The 27,480-nt window shown below is 44.4% G+C and overlaps 1 protein-coding gene across 1 annotated transcript; it reads right to left on the bottom strand.

Moving 5' to 3' along the window:
* Window positions 1-460: 460 nt before the first annotated feature.
* cnot11 (CCR4-NOT transcription complex, subunit 11) lies at window positions 461-24,378 on the bottom strand. Its single transcript, XM_034237021.1, has 8 exons — window positions 24,062-24,378; window positions 18,712-19,039; window positions 15,978-16,142; window positions 10,043-10,195; window positions 9,339-9,541; window positions 5,955-6,157; window positions 1,394-1,490; window positions 461-873 (listed from the first exon to the last, which is right to left on the bottom strand). The coding sequence occupies exons 2-8, from the start codon at window positions 19,031-19,033 to the stop codon at window positions 679-681; spliced, it is 1,338 nt and encodes a 445-aa protein (XP_034092912.1). The 5' UTR covers window positions 19,034-19,039; window positions 24,062-24,378; the 3' UTR covers window positions 461-678.
* Window positions 24,379-27,480: the final 3,102 nt, after the last annotated feature.

The raw sequence follows: 27,480 nt of genomic DNA, 5'->3' as shown, positions 1-27,480 counted from the left end.
GGTTTGGGAGTGGGCCGTCGTGTGTAAGGGGCGGTTTGGGAGTGGGCCGTCGTGTGTAGGGGGCGGTTTGGGAGTGGGCCGTAGTGTGTAGGGGCGGTTTGGGAGTGGGCCGTCGTGTGTAGGGGGGCGGTTTGGGAGTGGGCCGTAGTGTGTAGGGGTCGGTTTGGGAGTGGGCCGTAGTGTGTAGGGGTAGTGTGTAGGGGGCGGTTTGGGAGTGGGCCGTAGTGTGTAGGGGGCGGTTTGGGAGTGGGCCGTAGTGTGTAGGGGGCGGTTTGGGAGTGGGCCGTAGTGTGTAGGGGGCGGTTTGGGAGTGGGCCGTAGTGTGTAGGGGTAGTGTGTAGGGGGCGGTTTGGGAGTGGGCCGTAGTGTGTAGGGGGCGGTTTGGGAGTGGGCCGTAGTATGTAGGGGTAATGTCTAGGGGGCGGTTTGGGATTGGGCCAAAGAAGAGAGCACAAACAGGGTCAGTTAAACATCGGTTGTTTAATCAGAGACAACATGGCGAGATTTCCAAAGAAAAAGAGATGTGGTAAAAAAATGAGACGGTGAAACGAGTCCTGTTTTAAACTTCTGGAAAAGAGAGAGAACCGGTTTAAAGTCACTAAATATTTACAAAATGAACTCTACTCCCAGCTGATGGAGGGGCGGTGCTGAGTCTCAGGAACAGTCTCTGTGAGATCACTATTTAACGGGCTTGCTCTCGGGGGTCTCTCCGGTGTCGAGGGTCTTCAGCAGCCTGAACAGTCCGGCAGCTTCTCTGATGCGGCTGAACTCGATGCAGAAGGCCTGCACCTCGATGAACAGATCCTGGACGTTGATGATCTTGTTCCGGATCAGAGACTGGAGGAAGACGCAGACCAGGCGCACCAGACGGTTCTGAGGGGACATTCAGCATAAATAACATTGATACACTTCACCAGAAACACAACGTCTACTGATCGATTACCTGCAACAACTGTGGTGTTATCAGGACCCCCGGATCATTGAATATATACTTTATAGACTGCAACACACGATACCTCATTGATTACCTGCAACAACTGTGGTGACGTATTATCATATCATCACATATACTTCACCAGAAACACAAACTATGAGTCATTTGGGTTCAATAATAACTCTTAGTGTGAATCTGACCTGTACAATTAGAATCTGGGGATGTACAAATTCACCAAATCCACAATCTTTATTTTGTTTCGTTTTTTGGGTTAGTGAGAAAAAACTAGGCGAAAAAATAAACATGTTTTTTTAAAAAAAATCAACTACAAGAACACTAATGAGATGAAGTACATTAAAGCAGGAGCAGCATAAGGAGTGCTGGCACCTAACTGTCCCAATTAGTAGAGGTTGTTGTTTGTATCCTTATTTTATAATACATGTTGTTGTTGTTGTTTACCTGCATGTACTTGTCCTTGATCTGCTCACAGGTGGAGATGCAGTTGGAGATGTAGAGGTGGATGAACTCTGGAGGAAGATCCACAGCCGTGGTCAACCTGAGGAGAGACAGAGAGGACATCAGGTCACATGACTTTATACGACTCTAAATAATCAGATTTAAATATGAAGCACATGATAACATGTGTACTTGTACAGCAGTGCTGGTGCTTGTACTGCAGTAGGGTTGCATATCGTTGACTTTTTTACGATACCGTTACAACTGAACGATACATATCGTGATACTTTCATGTTGCATAAGGGAAAAATTGAATCATCCTGCCATTACTCCCATGAAGCGCTTTATGATGTAGTGAACATGTCAAATGAATATTACATTCAATTGTGGGACTTGGACCTTTTAGTACTGAACAAACTATGAAAAACATCAATGTTATCTATGAAGAAAACAGATTCTGCAATATCATTGATATCAACCATCAGGCGTGAATAGTACATCTTGTCAATGCAAAAAGAAAATAGCACCAGTATAATCAATATTCAACCTGAGATTCGACCAGAGGACACAAAGGATCATGAGATCTCTGCATTGCACATACAACAAATAGCATCATTCAAATCAACATTTGCCTGATGAAAGAAAACAAATCCCATCTCAGTTCAGTGCATTCTTCTTCAAGAAGATGAGCATATCTGCTCTCTGGATCCAAAGGGCCCTTTCACAGGGGCAGGGGTCGGCAACAGGCGGACCACGGTCTAGGCTAACCAATGAGCTAACCGAGGCTAACCAATGAGCTAACCGAGGCTAACCAATGAGCTAACCGAGGCTAACCAATGAGCTAACCGAGGCTAACAAATGAGCTAACCGAGGCTAACAAATGAGCTAACCGAGGCTAACCAATGAGCTAACCGAGGCTAACCAATGAGCTAACCGAGGCTAACCAATGAGCTAACCGAGGCTAACCAATGAGCTAACCGAGGCTAACCAATGAGCTAACCGAGGCTAACCAATGAGCTAACCGAGGCTAACCAATGAGCTAACCGAGGCTAACCAATGAGCTAACCGAGGCTAACAAATGAGCTAATCGAGGCTAACCAATGAGCTAACCGAGGCTAACCAATGAGCTAACCGAGGCTAACCAATGAGCTAACCGAGGCTAACCAATGAGCACCTGCATGTGTGTGAGAATGGCCCTGACACCATTTCAGCCCAGATCTAAACTCCTGGCAGGACAAGCTCGAGCTCTCGCACTGAACAGAACAAAGTGAGTGACGGACTGCAATATAAATCAAATCAAGTTTTATTTATAAAGCACATTTATAAACGATTTTTGGTCGAGCCAAAGTGCTGTACATATAATAAAAATAGCCTACAGTAGAGACACTTTACAGCAAATACAACAGCACAGATTGTTCAGAATATCAAGAGGGAAAGAGACACTTTTAAACGGTTCAATGGTTATGATGTAAAGACTGATATGTTCTATTATCGTCTGAAACTGTTAAGTCATGATGTGAAACGGTTAACAAAGAAAAAGGGAAACTCAAGCTACACTTTATTTATTTAAAATTAAGCACTTTAAGATGCACACATTTTCAAAAGCTATTTTATTTATTTTATTTGTAAATGCAGCCCGAGAGGAACATTACACATATCCACAGTATTTACTGTATATCTGTTTAGTTCAATGTTCATTGACTATAAATATTGTTGTTTTTGAATTGTACTTTCTTTATTTGATTGGGAGTCAGTTGTTGATTACATGCAGATGTTGATACAGCTACATCTACTTCAATATATATCACACTAATTCATAAAGCAAGTTAGACATGTTGATGTTCCGGACCTTTGCATGGGGAGATTCTCTCTAACTGGACCTCATTGAGTTTGAGTTGAATACCCCTGGCGTAGGACATCACCTGCTGAACTGAACACAAAGGTACTTGGTTGCCATAGGAGACAGCAGTGGTTGGAGGTGTTGCCTCCTTTCCCAGAAATAAACTTCTTGCAGTGGCTACAGACCCTACCATTCAGACTGGCAGTCATATGCAAATCTAAAGTGACTCGTTTGCGGAGTTTCACGGCGAAATTGATATCGTAATTCCGACGGTTTGGGCGCGAGTTTAATTACGCCTCACTTTTATAAAAAAAATGTTTTAAAGTATCGAAAACCGGATCTGATTTTGGTATGGTATACCGTAGCCGCCAGTAACCGGTATTTCCGTAATACCGGGAACCGGTATGCACCCCTATACATTACATTACATGTCACTTGTTAGACGCTTTATCCAAAGCGACTTACATACTCAATACTGAGGGCAATCCCCACAGGAGCAATTTGGGGTGAAGGGTCTCAGGGACACAACGACATGCTGACTGCAGTGGGGTTTGAACCTGTGACCTCCTGATCCGAATACCAACTCACAACCCACTGCACCACACGCCTATACTGCAGTATGTGTTGGTGCATGTACTTGTACTGCAGTATGTCTTAGTAATTGTACTGCAGTATGTGTTAGTACATGTACTGCAGTATGTTTTAGTACATGTACAGCAGTATGTGTGTATATTAGTACCTGTTGACGACCTCCATGCTGTGCAGGGACATGTCCATGTACCTCAATATATGTGTGTATTAGTACCTGTTGACGACCTCCATGCTGTGCAGGGACATGTCCATGGTACCTCAATATATGTGTGGTAATTAGTACCTTTGACGACCTCCATGCTGTGCAGGGGACATGTCCATTTACCTCAATATATGTGTGAGTAGTACCTGTTGACGACCTCCATGCTGTGCAGGACATGTCCATGTACCTCAATATATGTGTGTATTAGTACCTGTTGACGACCTCCATGCTGTGCAGGGACATGTCCATGTACCTCAATATATGTGTGTATTAGTACCTGTTGACGACCTCCATGCTGTGCAGGGACATGTCCATGTACCTCAATATATGTGTGTATTAGTACCTGTTAACGACCTCCATGCTGTGCAGGGGACATGTCCATGTACCTCAATATATGTGTGTATTAGTACCTGTTAACGACCTCCATGCTGTGCAAGGACATGTCCATGTACCTCAATATATGTGTGTATTAGTACCTGTTGACAACCTCCATGCTGTGCAGGGACATGTCCATGTACCTCAGTATATGTGTGTATTAGTACCTGTTGACAACCTCCATGCTGTGCAGGGACATGTCCATGTACCTCAGTATATGTGTGTCTTAGTACCTGTTGACGACCTCCATGCTGTGCAGGGACATGTCCATGTGCCTCAATATATGTGTGTATTAGTACCTGTTGACGACCTCCATGCTGTGCAGGGACATGTCCATGTACCTCAATATATGTGTGTATTAGTACCTGTTGACGACCTCCATGCTGCGCAGGGACATGTCCATGTACCTCAATATATGTGTGTATTAGTACCTGTTGACGACCTCCATGCTGTGCAGGGACATGTCCATGTACCTCAATATATGTGTGTATTAGTACCTGTTGACGACCTCCATGCTGTGCAGGGACATGTCCATGTACCTCAATATATGTGTGTATTAGTACCTGTTGACAACCTCCATGCTGTGCAGGGACATGTCCATGTGCCTCAATATATGTGTGTATTAGTACCTGTTGACGACCTCCATGCTGTGCAGGGACATGTCCATGTACCTCAATATATGTGTGTATTAGTACCTGTTGACAACCTCCATGCTGTGCAGGGACATGGTCCATGTACCTCAATATATGTGTGTATTAGTACCTGTTGACAACCTCCATGCCTGTGGCAGGGACATGTCCATGTGCCTCAATATATGTGTGTATTAGTACCTGTTGACGACCTCCATGCTGTGCAGGAACATGTCCATGTACCTCAATATATGTGTGTATTAGTACCTGTTGACGACCTCCATGCTGTGCAGGAACATGTCCATGTACCTCAATATATGTGTGTATTAGTACCTGTTGACAACCTCCATGCTGTGCAGGGACATGTCCATGTACCTCAATATATGTGTGTATTAGTACCTGTTGACGACCTCCATGCTGTGCAGGGACATGTCCATGTACCTCAATATAGGTGTGTATTAGTACCTGTTGACGACCTCCATGCTGTGCAGGGACATGTCCATGTACCTCAATATATGTGTGTATTAGTACCTGTTGACGACCTCCATGCTGTGCAGGGACATGTCCATGTACCTCAATATATGTGTGTATTAGTACCTGTTAACGACCTCCATGCTGTGCAGGGACATGTCCATGTACCTCAATATATGTGTGTATTAGTACCTGTTGACGACCTCCATGCTGTGCAGGGACATGTCCATGTACCTCAATATATGTGTGTATTAGTACCTGTTGACAACCTCCATGCTGTGCAGGGACATGTCCATGTACCTCAATATATGTGTGTATTAGTACCTGTTGACGACCTCCATGCTGTGCAGGGACATGTCCATGTACCTCAATATATGTGTGTATTAGTACCTGTTGACGACCTCCATGCTGTGCAGGGACATGTCCATGTACCTCAATATATGTGTGTATTAGTACCTGTTGACGACCTCCATGCTGTGCAGGGACATGTCCATGTTGACGAGCACAGAGAAGTACTCAGTGATCTGAGAGCTCTGCATGAGCTTCAGCAGCATCTCGATGGCCACCAGAGGGTTGTTCTCCACCAGGTCCGGCAGCTTGGAGGGGGACAGACCAATGTGGTACACCAGCTTCAGGTCCTTCTCCAGCTCCGCCAGCAGCTACACACACACACACACACACAGGATGTATAGATGAGAAACACATCTGGTGCAAACACTCGCTGTCATGTGACTGGAGGTAAACACAGATTCTGGGGTTTTCACCAATCACATCAAACATTAAGAATCAGTGCATGTTATGATCTGCAAGGAGCCTCTGAAACTGGGGTTTCCTCAGCTTCCAAGTGGTTTAATGCGGCGACTACAGATTACAAATGCTCCTTGCATCCCAGCAGCTCCATGTGGAACATCAACAGACAAACAACAACACATGAGAAACAAACAACAACATGGAACATCCCAGCAGCTCCATGTGGAACATCAACAGATAAACAACAACACATGAGAAACAAACAACAACATGGAACATCACAGCAGCTCCATGTGGAACAACAACAGACAAACATCAACACATGAGAAACAAACAACAACATGGAACATCCCAGCAGCTCCATGTAGAACATCAACAGATAAACATCAACACACATGAGAAACAAACAACAACATGGAACATCACAGCAGCTCCATGTGTAACGTCAACAGACAAACAACAACACAAGAGAAACAAACAACAACATGGAACATCACAGTGTTTGGGACCCCAATAGATGATTTGAGTGTTTGGGACCCCTATAGATGATATGTGAGTGGTTGGGACCCCTATAGATGATATGTGAGTGTTTGGGACCCCTATAGATGATATGTGAGTGTTTGGGACCCCTATAGATGATATGTGAGTGGTTGGGACACCTATAGATGATATGTGAGTGTTTGGGACCCCTATAGATGATATGTGAGTGGTTGGGACCCCTATAGATGATATGTGAGTGTTTGGGACCCCTATAGATGATATGTGAGTGTTTGGGACCCCTATAGATGATATGTGAGTGGTTGGGACACCTATAGATGATATGCGAGTGGTTGGGACCCCTATAGATGATATGCGAGTGTTTGGGACCCCTATAGATGATATGCGAGTGGTTGGGACCCCTATAGATGATATGTGAGTGTTTGGGACCCCTATAGATGATATGTGAGTGTTTGGGACCCCTATAGATGATATGTGAGTGTTTGCGACCCCTATAGATGATATGTGAGTGTTTGGGACCCCTATAGATGATATGTGAGTGTTTGCGACCCCTATAGATGATATGTGAGTGTTTGGGACCCCTATAGATGATATGTGAATGTTTGGGACCCCTATAGATGATATCTGAGTGTTTGGGATCCCTATAGATGATATCTGAGTGTTTGGGACCCCTATAGATGATATGTGAATGTTTGGGACCCCTATAGATGATATGTGAATGTTTGGGACCCCTATAGATGATATGTGAGTGTTGAGACCCCTATAGATGATATCTGAGTGTTTGGGACCCCTATAGATGATGTGAGTGTTTGGGACCCTATAGATGATATGTGAGTGTTTGGGACCCCTATAGATGATATGTGAATGTTTGGGACCCCTATAGATGATGTGAGTGTTTGGGACCCCTATAGATGATATGTGAGTGTTTGGGACCCCTATAGATGATATGTGAATGTTTGGGACCCCTATAGATGATATGTGAGTGTTTGGGACCCCTATAGATGATATCTGAGTGTTTGGGACCCCTATAGATGATATGTGAGTGTTTGGGACCCCTATAGATGATATGTGAGTGTTTGGGACCCCTATAGATGATATCTGAGTGTTTGGGACCCCTATAGATGATATCTGAGTGTTTGGGACCCCTATAGATGATGTGAGTGTTTGGGACCCCTATAGATGATATGTGAGTGTTTGGGACCCCTATAGATGATATGTGAATGTTTGGGACCCCTATAGATGATATGTGAGTGTTTGGGACCCCTATAGATGATATGTGAGTGTTTGGGACCCCTATAGATCATATGTGAGTGTTTGGGACCCCTATAGATGATATGTGAGTGTTTGCGACCCCTATAGATGATATGTGAGTGTTTGCGACCCCTATAGATGATATGTGAGTGTTTGGGACCCCTATAGATGATATGTGAGTGTTTGGGACCCCTATAGATGATATGTGAGTGGTTGGGACCCCTATAGATGATATGTGAGTGTTTGGGACCCCTATAGATGATATGTGAATGTTTGGGACCCCTATAGATGATATGTGAGTGGTTGGGACCCCTATAGATGATATCTGAGTGTTTGGGACCCCTATAGATGATGTGAGTGTTTGGGACCCCTATAGATGATATCTGAGTGTTTGGGACCCCTATAGATGATGTGAGTGTTTGGGACCCCTATAGATGATATGTGAGTGTTTGGGACCCCTATAGATGACATGTGAGTGTTTGGGACCCCTATAGATGATATCTGAGTGTTTGGGACCCCTATAGATGATATCTGAGTGTTTGGGACCCCTATAGATGATGTGAGTGTTTGGGACCCCTATAGATGATATGTGAGTGTTTGGGACCCCTATAGATGATATGTGAATGTTTGGGACCCCTATAGATGATATCTGAGTGTTTGCGACCCCTATAGATGATATCTGAGTGTTTGGGACCCCTATAGATGATGTGAGTGTTTGGGACCCCTATAGATGATATCTGAGTGTTTGGGACCCCTATAGATGATGTGAGTGTTTGGGACCCCTATAGATGATATGTGAGTGTTTGGGACCCCTATAGATGACATGTGAGTGTTTGGGACCCCTAAAGATGATATGTGAGTGTTTGGGACCCCTATAGATGATATCTGAGTGTTTGGGACCCCTATAGATGATATCTGAGTGTTTGGGACCCCTATAGATGATGTGAGTGTTTGGGACCCCTATAGATGATATGTGAGTGTTTGGGACCCCTATAGATGATATGTGAATGTTTGGGACCCCTATAGATGATATGTGAGTGTTTGCGACCCCTATAGATGATATGTGAGTGTTTGGGACCCCTATAGATGATATGTGAGTGTTTGGGACCCCTATAGATGATATGTGAGTGTTTGCGACCCCTATAGATGATGTCTGAGTGTTTGGGACCCCTATAGATGATATCTGAGTGTTTGGGACCCCTATAGATGATATCTGAGTGTTTGGGACCCCTATAGATGATATGAGTGTTTGGGACCCCTATAGATGATATGAGTGTTTGGGACCCCTATAGATGATATGCGAGTGTTTGGGACCCCTATAGATTATATGAGTGTTAGTACCTGGGCCTGTTGCTGGGCGGACAGCGGGCTCTTGAAGGCTTTGGCCATGATGCGTTTGATCTCCAGCCCGGTGCTGTTCTTCACACACATGGAGCGATCCCATTGGACGCTGTGGTCTGGCTCCGTGGGGTTCAGCCAGGCCAGCTCGTCCTCGCACACGTGCAGAGGGGGGGGCGGCCGGATGAACTCTGGCCGGAAGTGACCTGAGGAGAAGAGAGAGAATAAGGAGATTTTAAAGGGCTCCTAAGCCTGACCCCCCTCTATTTCAGCCCTGTTACTAAAGAGCTGACTGTGTGAGGGGGGGGGAGAGAGAGAATATGATGAGGTACTGGACTGCTTTTTATATATTTTTTTCCAATTTATTTCAAGGTGAATACTGCTATTTTTTTTTAATGGCATTAAAGCTTTGTTAGTGACCTGAGGAGGAAGAGGAAGAGAGAGAATATGATGAAGCAGCAACAGAGGAAATGTGTACGTCTATGGAGATTTTAAAGGTCTCCTATCATGCTATTTTTTGACATATATTATAGCTCTCAGATATATACAGATAAATAAAAAACATGTCTCTGAAGTGTTTTGCTCAAAATACCAAACAGATCATTCTAGCCTCATATCCCTCTCTCTCAGCTGTTACTTCAGTTTTTCATTGCCATAACTACACTGTAGCTAATGAGCATATGATGACAAAGACTTGAATCACTCACTCTCCAGGGGGGGGCGGGGCCCGGTCACCAGAGACTCGATGATCTGATTGGCCACGGAGCTGTCGAAGCCCGAGTTGGAGGAGTCGGGGTCGGGGTCGTTCAGGAGGCTCGGGAAGCTGGCTTTACTCTGAGTGGGAAGCTCCGACTGACGCTCTGAGGAACACGGAGGACGGGTCAGGGTTATCACCACACATTCTGGCTCCCCAAACTGAAGGGAAACAGCACATTCTATTTATTCATTCACTTCAACAGGGACATTCATCAACATCTCTGGAGTCCCTGGACAGATTGTGTAAGTCACCCTAAAGACACATTTATTTTTAAACAAGTAAATAAAACACAGTTTCTGACCTGCGCACACAGTTTCTGACCTGCGCACGCAGTTTCTGACCTGCGCACGCAGTTTCTGACCTGCGCACGCAGTTTCTGACCTGCGCACGCAGTTTCTGACCTGCGCACGCAGTTTCTGACCTGCGCACGCAGTTTCTGACCTGCGCACGCAGTTTCTGACCTGCGCACACAGTTTCTGACCTGCACACACAGTTTCTGACCTGCACACACAGTTTCTGACCTGCGCACACAGTTTCTGAGCTGCGCACACAGTTTCTGAGCTGCGCACACAGTTTCTGACCTGCGCACACAGTTTCTGACCTGCGCACACAGTTTCTGACCTGCGCACACAGTTTCTGACCTGCGCACACAGTTTCTGACCTGCGCACACAGTTTCTGACCTGCGCACACAGTTTCTGACCTGCGCACAGAGTTTCTGACCTGCACACACAGTTTCTGACCTGCGCACAGTTTCTGACCTGCGCACACAGTTTCTGACCTGCGCACACAGTTTCTGACCTGCGCACACAGTTTCTGACCTGCACACACAGAGTTTCTGACCTGCACACACAGTTTCTGACCTGCGCACACACACTAGGGCTGAACGATATACCGTGTCATGGTGATAACCGTGATATGCGCATGCGCGGTATTCACACCGCAGGGACGTGCGGTTTTATTCATTTAAAAAAAAAAAAATGCTAACGCACTTTAGCACAGAATTCAAAATAAAGATACCCTTATTACTTATCTAAACTGCACATATAGAAATTGTTATTGATTGGGATAAACCCCTTGAGATGCACCATCTCGTTTTCAAGGGGGTCCCGAAAATACATACAATATATCCGATTAAAACTGAGACTCCACAGATTATTTAAGTATAGTATCTAAGCGATCCGATCTCGCAACAGGGGAAGCAAACACAGACATCACAACACGTACCTTTACGGAGCTTTTACGGGAGATCGTCTCACCGTAGCTGTCAATCTGATCAAAAGACGTGTTCAATGGCATTAAAACGAGAAAAAACGCGGCTGAATCGGTTGATCCATAGGTTGATAATGTATCTGTGGCTTTGAAGCAATTGTTTATAATCCATAATTCCATTGTTATGTAAAAATCGGAGCACAAAAGTTAGCTGCTAATGGTAGCCACCAGAGTGTATGCAGCTTCCGGTTTTGGCTACGCGTCACTCTCACTCCTTATTTGGTAATGTGTGTGTGTTAGACTGCCGCATAGCCAAGACCGGAAGCAGCAGCCACTCTGGTGTCTACTAGGGCTGTTCCCGAATATTCGACTATTCGTTCGTTGGCCAACTATTCGGGTTTTAAATTTCATTATTCGGATATTCGTTTTTTTTCCAAAAAATATTTTTTTCCCCCTAAATGTATGCTATCAATAAAGGCGAATTGCCATATTCTTATACTATATTTATACTTTTGAATTGCACTGTTAAAATGCGGAAATCTATACAATCTCAGCCTGTGCTCCATCGCGTTCACTCAGTCACAAACGCAAACGGCACGCTTCACCTCGCTTCACCTCGTTTCACACACCTGAACACAAAATGCCGAAGACTTCAGCTGTGTGGGACCATTTTAAATTGGATGACGGTAAGAAGAAGGCAGTGTGCCAAATATGCGACGTGAAACTGGCCGGTGGCACAACAACTCTGAAAAGTCACCGGATGCTGTAAGTACTAGCCTAGCTTAGCTTAGCTGTTGTCAAGTTGTCCTGATGAAGCTGCTTTATCCATCCATCCATCCTCTCCCGCTTATCCGTGGTCGGGTCGCGGGGGTAGCAGTTCCAGCAGAGAGCCCCAAACTTTCTTTTCCCTGGCGACATCAACCAGCTCTGACTGGGGGATCCCAAGGCGCTCCCAGGCCAGCGAAGAGATATAATCCCTCCACCTGGTCCTAGGTCTACCCCTTGGTCTCTTCCCAGCTGGACGTGCCTGGAACACCTCCCTAGGGAGGGCGCCCAGGTGGCATCCTAACTAGGTGCCCGAACCACCTCAACTGGCTCCTTTTCGACGCGAAGGAGGAGCGGCTCAACTCCGAGTCCCTCCCTGATGACCGAACTTCTCACCTTATCCCTAAGGGAGACACCAGCCACCCTGCGGAGAAAACCCATCTCGGCCGCTTGTATCCGCGATCTCGTTCTTTCGGTCATGACCCATCCTTCATGACCATAGGTGAGGGTAGGAACGAAAATGGCCCGGTAGACAGAGAGCTTTGCCTTCTGGCTCAGCTCCCTTTTCGTCACAACGGTGCGGTAAAGCGACTGCAGTACCGCTCCCGCTGCTCCGATTCTCCGGCCCATCTCACGCTCCATTGTTCCCTCACTCGAGAACAAGACCCCGAGATACTTGAACTCCTTCACTTGGGGTAAGGACTCATTCCCTACTTGAAGTGGACAGTCCATCGGTTTCCTGCTGAGAACCATGGCCTCAGATTTGGAGGTGCTGATCCTCATCCCAGCCGCTTCACACTCGGTTGCGAACCGATCCAGTGAGTGCTGAAGGTCGCAGACCGATGAAGCCATTAGAACCACATCATCTGCAAAAAGCAGTGGTGCAATCCTTAGTCCACCGAACTGCAGACCCCCTCCCCCACGACTACGCCTCGAAATCCGATCCATGTATATTACAAACAGGATTGGTGACAAAGCGCAGCCCTGGCGGAGGCCAACCCTCACCGGAAATGTGTCCGACTTACTGCCGAGGACCCGGACACAGCTCTCGCTTTGGGAGTACAGAGATTGGATGGCCCTGAGTAGAGACCCCCTCATCCCATACTCCCGCAGCACCTCCCACAGTAACTCCCTGGGAACTCGGTCATACGCCTTCTCCAAGTCTACAAAACACATGTAGACCGGATAAGCGTACTCCCAGGCCCCCTCCAGGATCCTTGCGAGAGTAAAAAGCTGATCCGTCGTTCCACGACCAGGACGGAATCCGCATTGTTCCTCCTCAATCTGAGGTTCGACAATCGGCCTGACCCTCCTTTCGAGTACCTTAGAGTAAACTTTCCCGGGGAGGCTGAGTAGTGTGATGCCTCTGTAATTGGCACACACCCTCTGATCCCCCTTTTTAAAAAGGGGAACCACCACCCCGGTCTGCCACTCCTTCGGTACTGTTTCCGACTTCCACGCAACGTTGATGAGACGTGTCAACCATGACAGTCCCTCAACACCCAGAGCCTTCAGCATTTCCGGGCGGATCTCATCCACCCCCGGGGCTTTGCCACTGTGGAGTTGTTTGACGACCCTCAGTGACCTCCCCCCGGGAGATTGGTGTTGATCCCCCGTCATACTCCAGCTCTGCCTCTAACATAGAGGGCGGAGTTGTCGGGTTCAGGAGTTCCTCAAAGTGTTCCTTCCAACGCCCTAACACTCCATCAGTTGAGGTCAACAACGTCCCATCCTTACTGTACACAGCTTGGATGGTTCCCTGCTTCCCCCTCCTGAGGTGTCGGACAGTTTTCCAGAACAACTTTGGTGCCGCCCGAAAGTCCTTCTCCATGTCTTCTCCGAACTTCTCCCACACCCGCTGCTTTGCCTCGGCCACGGATGAGGCTGCTGCCCTTCGGGCCTGTCGGTACCTTGCAACTGCCTCGGGAGTCCCCCGGGATAACAAATCCCTGAAGGCCTCCTTCTTCAGTCGGACGGCTTCCCTGACCACCGGTGTCCACCAGGAGGTTCGAGGGTTACCGCCCCTTGAGGCACCTAGGACCTGAGACCACAGCTCCCCGCCGCGGCTTCGGCAATAGAGGCTTTGAACACCGACCACTCTGGTTCAATGTCCCCCAACCTCCACAGGAATGCCCGAAAAGCTCCGCCGGAGGTGTGAGTTGAAGGCCTCCTGAACTTGGGCCTCCTCCAGACGTTCCCAGTTCACCCGAACTACACGTTTGGGCTTACCAGGTCTATCCAGAGGCTTCCCCCGCCACTCGACCCAACTCACCACCAGATGGTGATCAGTTGACAACTCCGCCCCTCTCTTTACCCGAGTGTCCAAAACATACGGCCTCAGGTCCGATGATACGATAACGAAATCGATCATGGACCTTCTGCCTAGGGTGCTCTGGTACCACGTACACTTATGAGCATCCTTATGTTCGAACATGGTGTTTGTTATGGCCAATCCATGACTAGCACAGAAGTCCAGTAACAAAGCACCACTCCGGTTCAGATCAGGGGGGGCCGTTCCTCCCAATCACGCCCCTCCAAGTGTCTCCATCATTGCCCACATGTGCGTTTAAGTCTCCCAGCAAGATTAAAGAGTCCCCTTCAGGAGCCCCATACAGGACTCTTTCCAGGGTCTCCAAGAAGGCCGTATACTCTGAACTGCTGTTGGGTGCATAAGCACACACAACAGTCAGAGTTTTCCCCCCCATAACCCGCAGGCGTAGGGAGGCGACCCTCTCGTCCACTGGGGTAAACTCCAACAACGAAGCACCTAACCGGGGACTTGTGAGTAAACAAACCTCTCTACCACGGTAAGGTGCTGGTTCCTCCGCCGTTTAAACAGTAACGTTACACATGATAAAAACCTGCACTTACTTTGCTTGGAAAATAGTTGCAAGCAAGCAAATTGTTTTTTTATATTAGTTTTTCAATTTTATCCGAATAGTGAAAATAATAGGAGCAATGTGGAACATCTGGGGCTAAGGCAATTATTGGCATACAGTTCGTTCATTTATTTTTCGTTCTTCATTTATTTAAATACTGTTTACTGTATCGGTAACCAGTGTTACACTGTTAGGCCGACTGTTACGGCTATGTTATTAAAAGTATTATTGTTATAACAGAAATATGTGTTTTGTATCTTCAGGTTGTAAAACGTTATAGACGGAATTTGGAACCGGATTTGGTCCCCGGGCGCTGAAAAAACAAAAATCTCTCCGCACCGAATATTCGCTGCTGATTACTACCGAATATCCGGAGCCCGAAAAATGGTATTCGGGACAGAATTAGTGGCTACCATTAGCAGCTAACTTTTGCTCTGCGATTTTAACATAAAAATGGAATTATGGATTATAAATTAAATCGTTTTTTTTTATACAGAGACGTTAAAAACCTATGGATTAACCGATTCAGCTTTTGATCAGATTGACAGCTACGGTGAGACATCTCCCCTAGAAGCTCCGTAAAGGTACGTGTTGTGATGTCTGTGTTTGCTTCCCCTGTCTGAGTTCAGATCACTCAGTGATGATACTATATACCTAAATAATCTGTGGAACCTCAGCTTTAATCGGATATCTTGTAAGTGCAGCTACGATAAGTAATAAGGGTACTTTTATCTTGAGTTCTGTGCCAAAGTGCGTTAGCATTTTTCGCTCAGGGGTCATTTAGACGTGTGTTTTGTTTTGGTAAAAATGGTTTGTATCGTCGGTTAGCTGAGATTATTTCCGTTAATCTGGTATAACACATTAATAGGTTCTTAAATATTAAGATCCCCTGAGATACAGTGTCGTGAAAAAAAAAAGTAAAGTACCCGCCGGGACTTTGGAGCTTAACAGGTTAAAAAAAACGCAGGGGAAAGAAAAAAAATCGCGATGTCAGTTTTTTTCAATACCGTGCAGCCCTAACACACACACACCTGCTAGAGCCAGCTGCAGGCCGCTGATGTCGATGGCCTGCGGCATGTTGCCCACGTCCATGCAGGACACCTGGCGGGGGGTCTTCTTGAACAGATCCCTGGGGGGGGCGAGCATCAGCTGAGACAGGAAGAACTTCTCCGGCTGAGTGATGGGAGGCAGGAAGCCTGGGGGGGGGGCATCAGAGATATGAGACAGTTAGAGAACTGGAGGATCAAACCCTCTTCATGTATTGGTTTTTCCCACACAATAACACATAACAGGAGAAAATACAGAGTACAGACGCAGGTGCTATATACAAAAACAAGATGACAAAACAATAATAATATAAAGACCATTACAGTAATAAACCATTATGATAAGACAGAAACCCCCTGAGACCAGTGAGACCCTCCTTAAATGGACGGACACACACCTTTGAACCCATCCTCGTTATTTATCGGTGGATAATATGATAATATTCCAATGTGTATACATGACCCAAATATGAATATATGTTCATTTAATTCATTTCCTATTTTGAAGTTACTGTTTATCATTAGAATGTTATCTTAAGGCGAGACACCCCAGGTGAATAGGGTAATTTTTTTAACTTATCAGCTAGAAATGTCTCCAGTTAATTACTTACAATAAGGCAATTGTTTTTTGTATTACAAGTTTCTGAAATAGCATGTTTAAATATGCAAATTACCCATTATCTCATTAAATATGCACATATTTTAACACATTTCAGGAATCGAAATCTGAATTTTGGATATAGCCAGATTCAAAATTCTTGTTTCATTTTGTAGTCATATTAGTATCTAAGGCTTTTACAGAAGGGATATTGGATATCTCTTTTTATCACTCCATAAATCAGAAAATACTGTCAACAGCCCTAAAATATCAATTTTCTCCATGTTTTTAGGTATACAATGTTGTATAATTCAGGCTATGAATGATATATGAACAAACCCTTCTGTAAAAGCCTTCATAATATTGATAGGAATATAACTGGAAGGTTTGGTGAATTTACGTGCTACTGAAGTTGAAATGTCGAACTTAGAGTAGGAGAAAAAACTCATTTTGAGAAAAGGACCTTTAAAGATTGCAGTGAGGCGCTAGCTAAACCCTCCTGTTCTTTGGATGACAGCTTGCGCATCGACGCACTCCGTGAAGGTATTTCATGGTCAGGGTCATTTGTGTTTTTTTGTATAACCTTGCTTCGTGCAAGTGACAATTGTTGTCGTCTTCTCTGAACGTTTTTTTTCGCCGTTCTTTTGGCATTTTGAGATTTCAATTTCTAGCGGAAAGCTAACCAGGAAGTGTTTTAGCACACCACGTGACGCATCTGAACGAATCACGTCGTCAGAAATTGACACCAGCCAATGAGATTTCGTTTCTTGGTTTAAGACCCCTTTGTGCTTTCACGATTGGTTGCTGATACAAAGGAAATGACCATATTTGGATCCGATGAGATTGTGCAGGAGAGACGGAGCTTTCCAGCGATACCTCTGTTGACATGGTGCACACAGCGGTCGCGGTACTTTATGTTACGTTAGAATGCTAACTTTTGGTGAATTTAGGAGAAATCTACAGACGCAAATAGACAAACTATAGTCAAATAAACACTTAAATGTGTATTTTGTACGTTTTCCTTCCAAAAGCCTGAAAGAAAACATGTTATGGAATCAAAATAGCACAAAATCTCAAAATTGACCAGTACTTGAAAAACGATGTTTTTGCCTGCCGTGTCTCGCCTTAAATTATATTAATCTCTAATCTGTGCGTTTCTTCACTCTCACCCTGTTGCCGTTTAAACTCCTGAATCTCCCCATGGGATTAATAAAGCTCCATCTCATCTGAAGAAGGATAACATTTCTCATGTTTCGCTAAGCCCTCCTTTACTTTAAGTACGAAATGTACCTCTGAGGGTTAGTGGAACAGAAGAATAAACTGTGTCACATGTCTCTTGTACAATTCAGTACTTTAGACAATCCCCGCAGGAGCGATGGGTTTCACCCAGGGACACAACGACATGCTGACTGCAGTGGGATTGAACCAGGTATCTCCTGATCTGAAGATAAACACACACTCCCACTGAGCCACAGCCTCCTCACATCGTATAACACAGCCTCCACTATGCAACCATGCACTGCAGTATCATTTTGAGGTACTTGTACTCGAGTACACAAAGCTACATCTTTTAATTGTCTGCACTGATTTCCACCTTTCATACCAATACTGCACATATTTAATTTGACCGAATATTTGTCATATTTTACTGAATGTTATAATAGATTATATAAATAGCTTTATTTCTGGGTCATTTATCTTACAATTGATCTTTAACTGTGTTTATGTATGCACCAAATACACAAAGGTAAATTCCTCATATTTGTAAACCTTCTTAGCAATAAATGCTTTGAGAATATATATATATATATATATATATATAACACGTATTATTATTATTATTGAAGTGGTTTTAGAAAATCTAGAAGTTGGACTTAAATTAAGATATTGATTTTACACCAATTACACCAATGTTAAAGGTGGGGTAGGTAATTTTGGAGAAAGCAGCTCGAGAGCGCTAGAATTTGAAAGTACACAACCGAAAGAAATCGGCCCCTTCCTTCAGACTTCCTCACAGAGCGCCTCCTCCAACACACACGAAGTGGACTTAAAGCTAGAAATTGGACTTAAATCAAGACAGTGATAACAGATCTGTTTTACCCCGCAGTATGATCGACCCACCTGAGAGCAGCTTCTCGGGCTCCTCCCCCGCTGCAGGCGAGGGGTTCAGCAGGTGAGCGAACACGGCAGCGAAGGGGTTGGCGGCCAGCGGCTCGGTGCGGTACATCTCCCACAGCAGGTAGAGCGCAGTGAGCCTCTGGGGGGAGGAGGGCAGCAGGTCGGGCTGCTGCAGGAGCATCACCAGCACCGAGCCCACCCTGAAGTGCTCCGCCTTCCCAAAGTAGTGGTGGAAGTGCGTGGAGAGACTCTCAAAGGTGTTGGTGCACGCCTCCTCAGAGATGATGCTCAGCAGGTTGGACAGCTCCTTCGGGGCGAGGGTCATCCTGATCTGGAGGAGGAGGAGGAGGAGATCTGGTACTTAGTAAACTTAATGGAGAAACCTGTCCATGCTTTTATCTTCAGTAGACTGGACTACTGTAATGGTGTCTTTACAGGTCTCACCAAATAGTACCCGCTAGCCGGTACTATGCCAAGTGGAAACGCAACCAAAAACGGGCCGTGCACGGCACGCTTAAACCGCGCTGTAGTGGGAATGCGCCATTATTTGGCATAAAGGGAACTGCTTTAGGTCCTATCTATCTGAACGCTGTCACTTTGTACGTATCAATGATGAATCTTCCACGCAAACCAAAGTTATCCATGGAGTGCCACAGGGCTCAGTGCTCGGACCCATTCTGTTCACTAGTGCTGGGGGGAAACGATTATTTTGAAAACCGATTAATCGGGCGATTATTTGATCGATTAGTCGACTAATCTAACGATTATTTTTCTGTTGTTCAATTCATAAAAAACGTAATGTAAACAATTTTTTTTTCACGATACTGTGTCTCAGGGGATCTTAATATTTAAGAACCTATTAATGTGTTATACCAGATTAACGGAAATAATCTCAGCTAACTGCCGATACAAACCATGTTTACCAAAACAAAACACAAGTCTCATAAGAAGCATCTAAATGACCCCTGAGCGAAAAATGCTAACGGACATTGGCACAGAACTCAAGATAAAAGTACCCTTATTACTTATCGTAGCTGCACATACAATATATCCGATTAAAGCTGAGACTCCATAGATTATGTAGGTATATAGTATCATCACTGAGTGATCCGGACTCGCGACAGGGGAAGCAAATACAGTCATCACAACACGTACCTTCACAGAGCTTCTAGGGAGATCGTCTCACCACCGTAGCTGTCAATCTGATCAAAAGACGTGTTCAATGGCAATAAAATGAGAAAAAACGCGGCTGAATCGGTTAATCCATAGGTTTTTAACGTCTATGTATAAAAAAGATTGAATTTATAATCCATAATTCCATTTTATGTAAAAAATCGGAGAGCAAATGCTAGCTGCTAATGGTAGCCACCACAGCTAGCTGCTGCTTCTGCTAGGCTAAGCAGCAGTCTCAGTGAGATATACATATATAAATATCTTTGCGTTTTGGACTAACTTTAAAATATTCCCATGCTTTTGAAGACCTAGGGCGAGATGTTTTCGTTTGGGGGCTTCGTGCGCAATCCTGTGAAGAGGAGGTGGTAGCCGTTTCAGTCTCCATTGTGTTAGAAGTGCGATTGCGAACTGCTTGTTGCTTTGGGTGACCCACGTGTGTGTAGCGACGCGTCGACGCGGAAATATGTCGTCGACGATATTTTGAAGTCGACGCTTCGCTACAGCACTACTGTTCACATTATATATGCTTCCGTTAGGCAATATTATAAGGAATCATTCTGTAAACTTTCATTGTTATGCGGATGATACTCAACTATATTTATCAATCAAGCCTGATGAAATTAATCATCTAAATACAATTCAAGACTGCCTTAAGGACTTAAAAACGTGGATGACCTTAAACTTTTTGATGTTAAACACGACCAAAACTGAAGTTATTGTACTTGGCCCGAAGAATCTACGAAACAAATTATCTAAAGATATACTAACTATGGATGGCATTAATTTGGCCTCCAGTGAGACTGTAAGGAATCTTGGTGTTATATTTGATCAGGATTTATCCTTTAACGCCCACATAAAATCAATTTCAAGGACCGCCTACTTCCATCTACGTAACATTGCAAAGATCAGGCATATCTTGCCTCAAAACGATGCAGAGAAACTAGTCCATGCATTTGTTACTTCAAGGCTGGATTATTGTAACTCTTTATTATCAGGGTGTACCAAGAAGTCAGTCAAGTGGCTTCAGCTGATTCAAAATGCTGCGGCTCGTGTACTAACCAGAGTTAGGAAAAGGGACCACATTACACCTGTTCTGGCTGCCTTACACTGGCTCCCTATAGAACACAGGATAGAATTTAAAATTCTTCTTCTCGCCTACAAAGCCCTTAATGGGCAGGTGCCATCTTACCTTAAAGAACTCATTATACCCTACTGTCCTACTAGGGCATTGCGTTCCAAGAATGCAGGGTTGTTGGTTGTTCCTAGAGTCTCTAAAAGTACAATGGGAGCCAGAGCCTTTTCTTATCAAGCTCCACATTTGTGGAATCAGATTCCAGTTTGTGTTCGGGCGGCAGACACCCTATCCGTTTTTAAGAGTGCGCTTAAGACCTTCCTTTTTGATAAAGCTTATAGTTAGGGCTGATTAGATCCAGCCCCTAGTTTTGCTGATATAGGCTTAGTTTGTCGGGGGACATCTTACTTCTTCCTTCTCTGTCTATACCTGTGTACTCTCATGTTCCCATTAACCCAGCTTCCCCAAATGTCTTTCTTTTTGGTGTCTATATACGCCGGGATCCGGAGTCATGGATGATCCTGCGCTCCTCTGTCCTGGATCGCGAGCCCTGGATCTTGAGTCGTGGATCTGAGTCCTGGACTTCGAGTCGTGGCTGAACCTGTCTCTGCGGTCCTGCCTGACTCTCATCATACTACTTCCCTGATGGCTCTCACAGGATCGTTGACATCCTCGTGGATTCATCTTCCTATTATACACACATGCATTTCCAAACATTTGGACTACCTATGTTGCAAATGTATTATCTTTTGGATTTACACACGGCATCTATTGCACGTCTGTCCGTCCTGGGAGAGGGATCCCTCCTCTGTTGCTCTCCCTGAGGTTTCTCCCATGTTCCCTTTAAACTGTGGGTTTTCTCCGGAAGTTTTTCCTTGTACGATGTGAGGGTCTAAGGACAGAGGGTCTAAGGACAGAGGGTCTAAGGACAGAGGGTGTCGTATTGTCATACTGATATTCTGTACAAACTGTGAAGTCCACTGAGACAAATGTAACATTTGTGGTATATATGGTATATATAAATAAACATTGATTGATTATTAAACTCCAAACATCTGGAACTAACTCCCAGAAACCTGCAGGTCCGCTGCAACCAGGGCTCGAGCTTAAGGACGTCCCGTCGTCGAAAAATATAGTCTCAGGGAGGATAACAAATCATTTTGGGACGAATTTGGGACGAGAGTTAAAATAAAAATACCCTGCTAACTCTACTACAAACGGCGATGAAAATGAAACCGACTGCACATTTTGTGTAGCACACAGTTATTAAACCTCCTTGTCAACATAAACACACACGCACAAAACATTTAGCAACCCGCAAAATACACACACACACACACACACACACACGTAGCTACAGCTGTGCCCGCAAATTCCTGGCCAGCAAATTTGCGGGTCTAGCTATGGACTGAGTGTGTGTATTTCGCGGGTTGAGTGATGTACAATGGCATCCCGTGGAGGAATTCTGAAATGTTTTACCGTTACATCACAACAACGCACAGCAGAACCAGACCCTGGAGCGCCGGCCTCTTTATTCACTTACTCCTCTTCATCCCCTATGGGTAATAAGGCTGAGATGAGAACCCTCCATCGTATTTAGTCCTTAGCAATATGCTGCCTCTCCCCATGTAGGGATGGGTACCGAGCCCCGGTATTAAACGGGCCGGAATTATTAAAGACAGTGGTAACGTTAAGCTCCAACGTTATCGGACTTTTTATCGGTACTGGAGACATTTAAAAAATATATGTCATATGTATTATTGCTACATACACATTATATCGCAGTTTTAGTTTCACCAACTCCGTTTCTAATATGCAATAAGACTACAACATGCGTCTATGATGTGTTTTCGAGCTTTCCAATCCAGACGAGATCTCTCTCCCGTCTGTGTGCGAGGGGGCCGTTTGTAAAGGCCTCCTGACTGTGTTACAGACTGTTAGTGGTTACTCTGGGTTCTGTCTTCAGGACACAGTGTTGGATTGTGTTGTTAATTGGATGGGACTTGATTGGCTTCAATATTAGAGTAACTTTCTCGTGTGTGTGTTTGTTTAAATATATTTGGCCTTTGTTTCTGTGATTGAATGATTTACTCAAATAAAAAGGTTGATGAATTATCATCTAGTGATTTGTATGATGTTTTATGTTAAAGGTCACTTTGAATGATTTTAACTCATGATAACGTAGAAAAACTAACATTTTAAATTCGGGACGGTCCACATTAATTTCGGGACGGCTTAGATTGTATTTCGGGACGGTTCCGGGAGGATGGGGAAAAAAGTTAGTGGAGAGCCCTGGCTGCAACGAAGACTACTTTTAAATCCAGACTGAAGACCTTTCTTTGAAACTATTCATATCTCACTGTAACTTTTATTCATGTTTTATTATCTTTGCTTCGTAATGGTTCTAATGTGTTTAATGCTCTTAATGTCTTTCATCTCTGTGAAGCACTTTCAATGGCCTTATGTTGGAAAGTGCTCTATAAATAAACTTGCCTTGCTAAATAATACATTCCATTTTTATAGCGCTTTTCCTAGACACGCGTTACTTTACACTTTTACTTAAGTAGAAGTACTCAGGTCTTGTATTTAAGTAGAAGTACTCAGATCTTGTATTTAAGTAAAAGTAGAAGTACCAGAGTGTAGAAATACTCTGTTATAAGTACAAGTGTATTCACAATGTGACTGAGTACTGTAACTACATTAACATGTTGATGAAAATAACAAGAAAGCATAGTAAGGTGTGTTCCCTTCATGCAGTGATCACACCTTTACATTGCAACAACTAACCTGAGTTCATTATTACTTTGAGATGAAAGAGACCCGGATATTGTGTTTATTGAACAGCTAATGACTACATGTACCTCCAGCCCAGGTTCAATGTGTCTATAACATAATGACCTGTCGGGATACACACGACAGTCTGATTACCAGCCTCTATGGAGGAATAATGAAGAGAAATGTCATTATTTCATGTTTTCTGAGCAGATGTCATGGAAAGCTAAAGTGTGTGTGATTCATATCATTTGTATACAGTGTGATGTGATGTATTAGACTTTCATGAACATGATGGTGTATAAAAGTGAACAGTCCGGTGATGTGTAAACATACCTGGAGATAAACCGGACTCTGAAACAACAACAGTCTGAAAGTCCTTTAGCAACGCGTTAGCTTAGCCTAGCATGCTAACGCTAACCGACACAAGCCGGTGAATCCATGGCTCACACGGAGAGGTTCCGGTTAAAACCCTGCCTCACCGGTCCGGTAGCTTCATAACAATCTTACAATCCCGTGGAACGTAAACCGAGTTGAGTTATTCCGGTATTTTGAGGCGTTTTCGGGACTTTCTGAAGCTCAGCTGCTCTGTTAGCCGTTTAGATTCTGACTGGACCCTTCCGGCGCAGTGCATTCTGGGTAATGTAGTTTCACGCTGCGGGAGTTCACTTCCCGCCGAACAAATGGGGTAATTATGACGCATGAGCAGAGGTAAAAGTATTCAGATCTGGTATTTGAGTAAAAGTAGAAGTACTCATGTCTTGTACTTGAGTAAAAGTAGAAGTACTCAGATATTGTACTTGTAGTGAAAGTAGAAGTACTCTGGTCTTGTACTTGAGTAAAAGTACTCAGATCTTGTACTTGAGTAAAAGTAGAAGGGTGGTGGTGGAGATCAGAGATCAGATAAAATAATACAGTACTATTAGTTATTATAAATCAGCTGTTTATTATGCGGTTCAACGGATAATTCTCCCCTAAAGAGAATAGGGAGGACACTCCTCAGATGTCTTAACACATGGGACATCATATAACAGTACACACACACAAATCAGCTGTTTATTAGGCTGCAGTTTAAGGGATAATTCTCACCTAAAAGAAATAAACAAGATTGTCTGAGGCGGTTTGTAAACCTAATGTTGGGGAATCAGCAGTTTCTTTAGTAAGTTGCTTTTTTCTGCAACTCTGTCGACGACCAAGTCATTGTCGAGGGACATGAGGATGTCTTTTTCTGTTGACATAAGCATGAATGCTTCCAGGTGTTCTTGTGACTGTGTGCTCCTTATTCGGCTTTTGATGTGCTTGAGTACAGAGAAACTTCTCTCACAAGCTACCTGTGTCACAGGCAGAGTGAGAAGAAACTTGTATCCTAAACCAAGGAGCTGATAGGCTTCTGTGAAGAGGTTGTAGCGTTTCAGAAGTTGGTAGCAACATATTGAGCATTCTTTACAAGAGTTGCACTGTTTGTTTAAAACCTCTGTCTCTTCTTCCTCACAACCAGATTCTTACTCTGTACTCTTCAAGTGCAGACATTTTAAGCCGTGGCCACGGGGCTGCCAGACACTTCAACTCAGACTGCAAATTTGCAGCAGTTGCCCTGCTGTCAAACCTAAGCAAGCATTTGCTTAGATCTTGAAATGTAGAGTCAGGCAGAGCTTCTACTGAACACACTTGGGGAAAGTTTCTTGGATCAAGGACAGCCAAGTCAGCATACAGAGTGCCGTGGGTCATAAAGCGTCGTTTGATACTGTCTGTGACAGTATCCAGGACCTGGTTATGGACCTCTACTTCATAAGCCCTGTTTGCATCTGTCAATCTCTCATCACTTGCCATTTCGCCAGCCATCATCTTCCTTTTCCTGTTCCTCTTCAGTGGAAGGGTTGTTTCCAACTCAAGCTCACAGTCCCTTCTGCCTCCAGTTTTGCATTTGCCCACTCAACAAAAGTATCAGCAGCTGTCTTCACTGTCATGAAATCTCTTGTCATGTTCATCAGTGCATGTTGAGCGTCCTGAACTATCCTGTGGGCAGTCAGGATATCTAGTCCACATGTCTGCAAGTATTTTGAAAGAGGTGTTGTTACTTCAAAAATCCGAAGGAAAAGCTGGGCAGTCAACACCGTCTCGCACCTCAGGAGCGCCTCTAGGAATCCTCTTGCTCCGACACGCACTGCACTTTTCAAATGGGCCTGACTTTGAAATGCACTTAGTGTCATGAAGACATCAATGTACAGAGACTGGTCTGGCTTTCCAAATGAGCCAAAGATCTTCTTCAAGGCTACATCTTTAGCCCACCACCGTGTCTCTCCAATTGGGGAGAGGCGTCTGTGTCGAGTGTCCTGGCTTTTATGCTCCCACACATTCATTCTTTTGTATGACTCGCGAATGAACACAGCAATGTCATTCATGAGGGAGAAAAGGGACCCACTAGCTATGGACCCTTCAGATGTATCAGACAGAACGAGGTTTAGCACATGTGCATAGCACCAAACGTGTACATGGTTTGGGACTTACGATGACAGGAGTGCGGAGAAGCCTCGATATTGACCCTGCATGTTGGATGCACCATCTGTAGCATTACTGATGCAGTTGCTGATATCCAAATCAAAACGATCCATTACATCTGTCAGCATCTGGACAAAATATTGGCCAGTGGATGCTTCACATTTGAGCTCTGCCAGAAGCCTTTCCTGGACAGTGTCTGTGACGTATCTCAGAATCACAGAACACTGCTCATGGGACGTAATGTCCTGGGTTGTATCTATTTGTACAGAAAACATACCGCTTTCAGCAACCTCTTTTGCAATGGTCTCCTGAATTAGCCTCTGCACTGTGGAAATGACGTTGTTTACAGTTGTTTTGGATAGGAATGTTCCAGCAGAACCCCGACCTTTAGCCTGTGAGTGTGACTGGTGCATCTTCTTACTTTTTTCTGTGCACTCAGTGAGATGTTCTTTCAGACACACATCATATTTTCCAAGAAGAATGATGAGCTCTAGAAAATTCCCATGGTCAATGTTGTCATCATCTAGAGTGTATGCTGCCTCATATTCCTTCCCTCTGTAGCCAAGTCCTCTTTCCTATGCACTTGACTACATCTACCACACGTTCCAACACCTGCCGTTTCTTCCTCACTTGATCTCTGTGGGCCACTACTTGTGATCCATGTAGTAGGCTGGCTATGTCTGATTTGGATGCCCTCAAAAAGTAGGCCTCCGCACACATTCTATGCATGATGGTCCTTTCGTGTTCCTCTACTCTCTGACTGATATGGTTCCAGTCCTGCATGCCACTTACAAAGGGATTGTTTTCAGATGGCTTGGCAAATGCTAAACATACTCCACAATACAATGTGTGGTTCTCTTCACAGTATGTGAGCCATTTTCTATCTGTGCCGTTCATGCGTTTAAACAGTCTTTGTACTGTCAAATATTTTGTTTTGGTCTGAGGGTGATAGGAAAAAAAACTATTGAGACTGTGATTGTTGGAATTTGGGCGTTGGAAATACCTCAGGCTTGAGCTGCCGTGTGAGTGGCTGTCATCCTCAGTCCTTGTTCCATCCTCAACCTATAGACAATTATAAATTAATGATAAAAATAATGTTAATTATTTTTATAATACTATAGGCTACTACTTGAATTAATACTTAAATGTTGACAAGTAATACACTTTTGTTTAATCTATACTTTTTTTTAATATAGTCTATTACACCTACTCTCAGTTGTATTTATTTGATTGCTTGCATGAGCAACACACCACAC

Source organism: Gymnodraco acuticeps, unplaced genomic scaffold, assembly GCF_902827175.1.
Source record: "Gymnodraco acuticeps unplaced genomic scaffold, fGymAcu1.1, whole genome shotgun sequence".
NCBI lineage: Eukaryota > Metazoa > Chordata > Actinopteri > Perciformes > Bathydraconidae > Gymnodraco > Gymnodraco acuticeps.
The sequence above is the reverse complement of the archived record's forward strand: the minus strand, read 5'-3'. Positions and strand labels throughout refer to the sequence as shown.

Excerpts from the sequence above, each read along its gene's own strand:
- cnot11 (XM_034237021.1), bottom strand. The coding sequence starts at position 19,033 with ATGACCCTCGCCCCGAAGGAGCTGTCCAACCTGCTGAGCATCATCTCT. Across the intron at positions 16,143-18,711 it reads GCCCGAGAAGCTGCTCTCAG|GCTTCCTGCCTCCCATCACT; the intron begins GTGGGTCGATCA and ends CCCCCCCCCCAG. Across the intron at positions 10,196-15,977 it reads CCTGCAGCTGGCTCTAGCAG|AGCGTCAGTCGGAGCTTCCC; the intron begins GTGTGTGTGTGT and ends CGTGTTCCTCAG.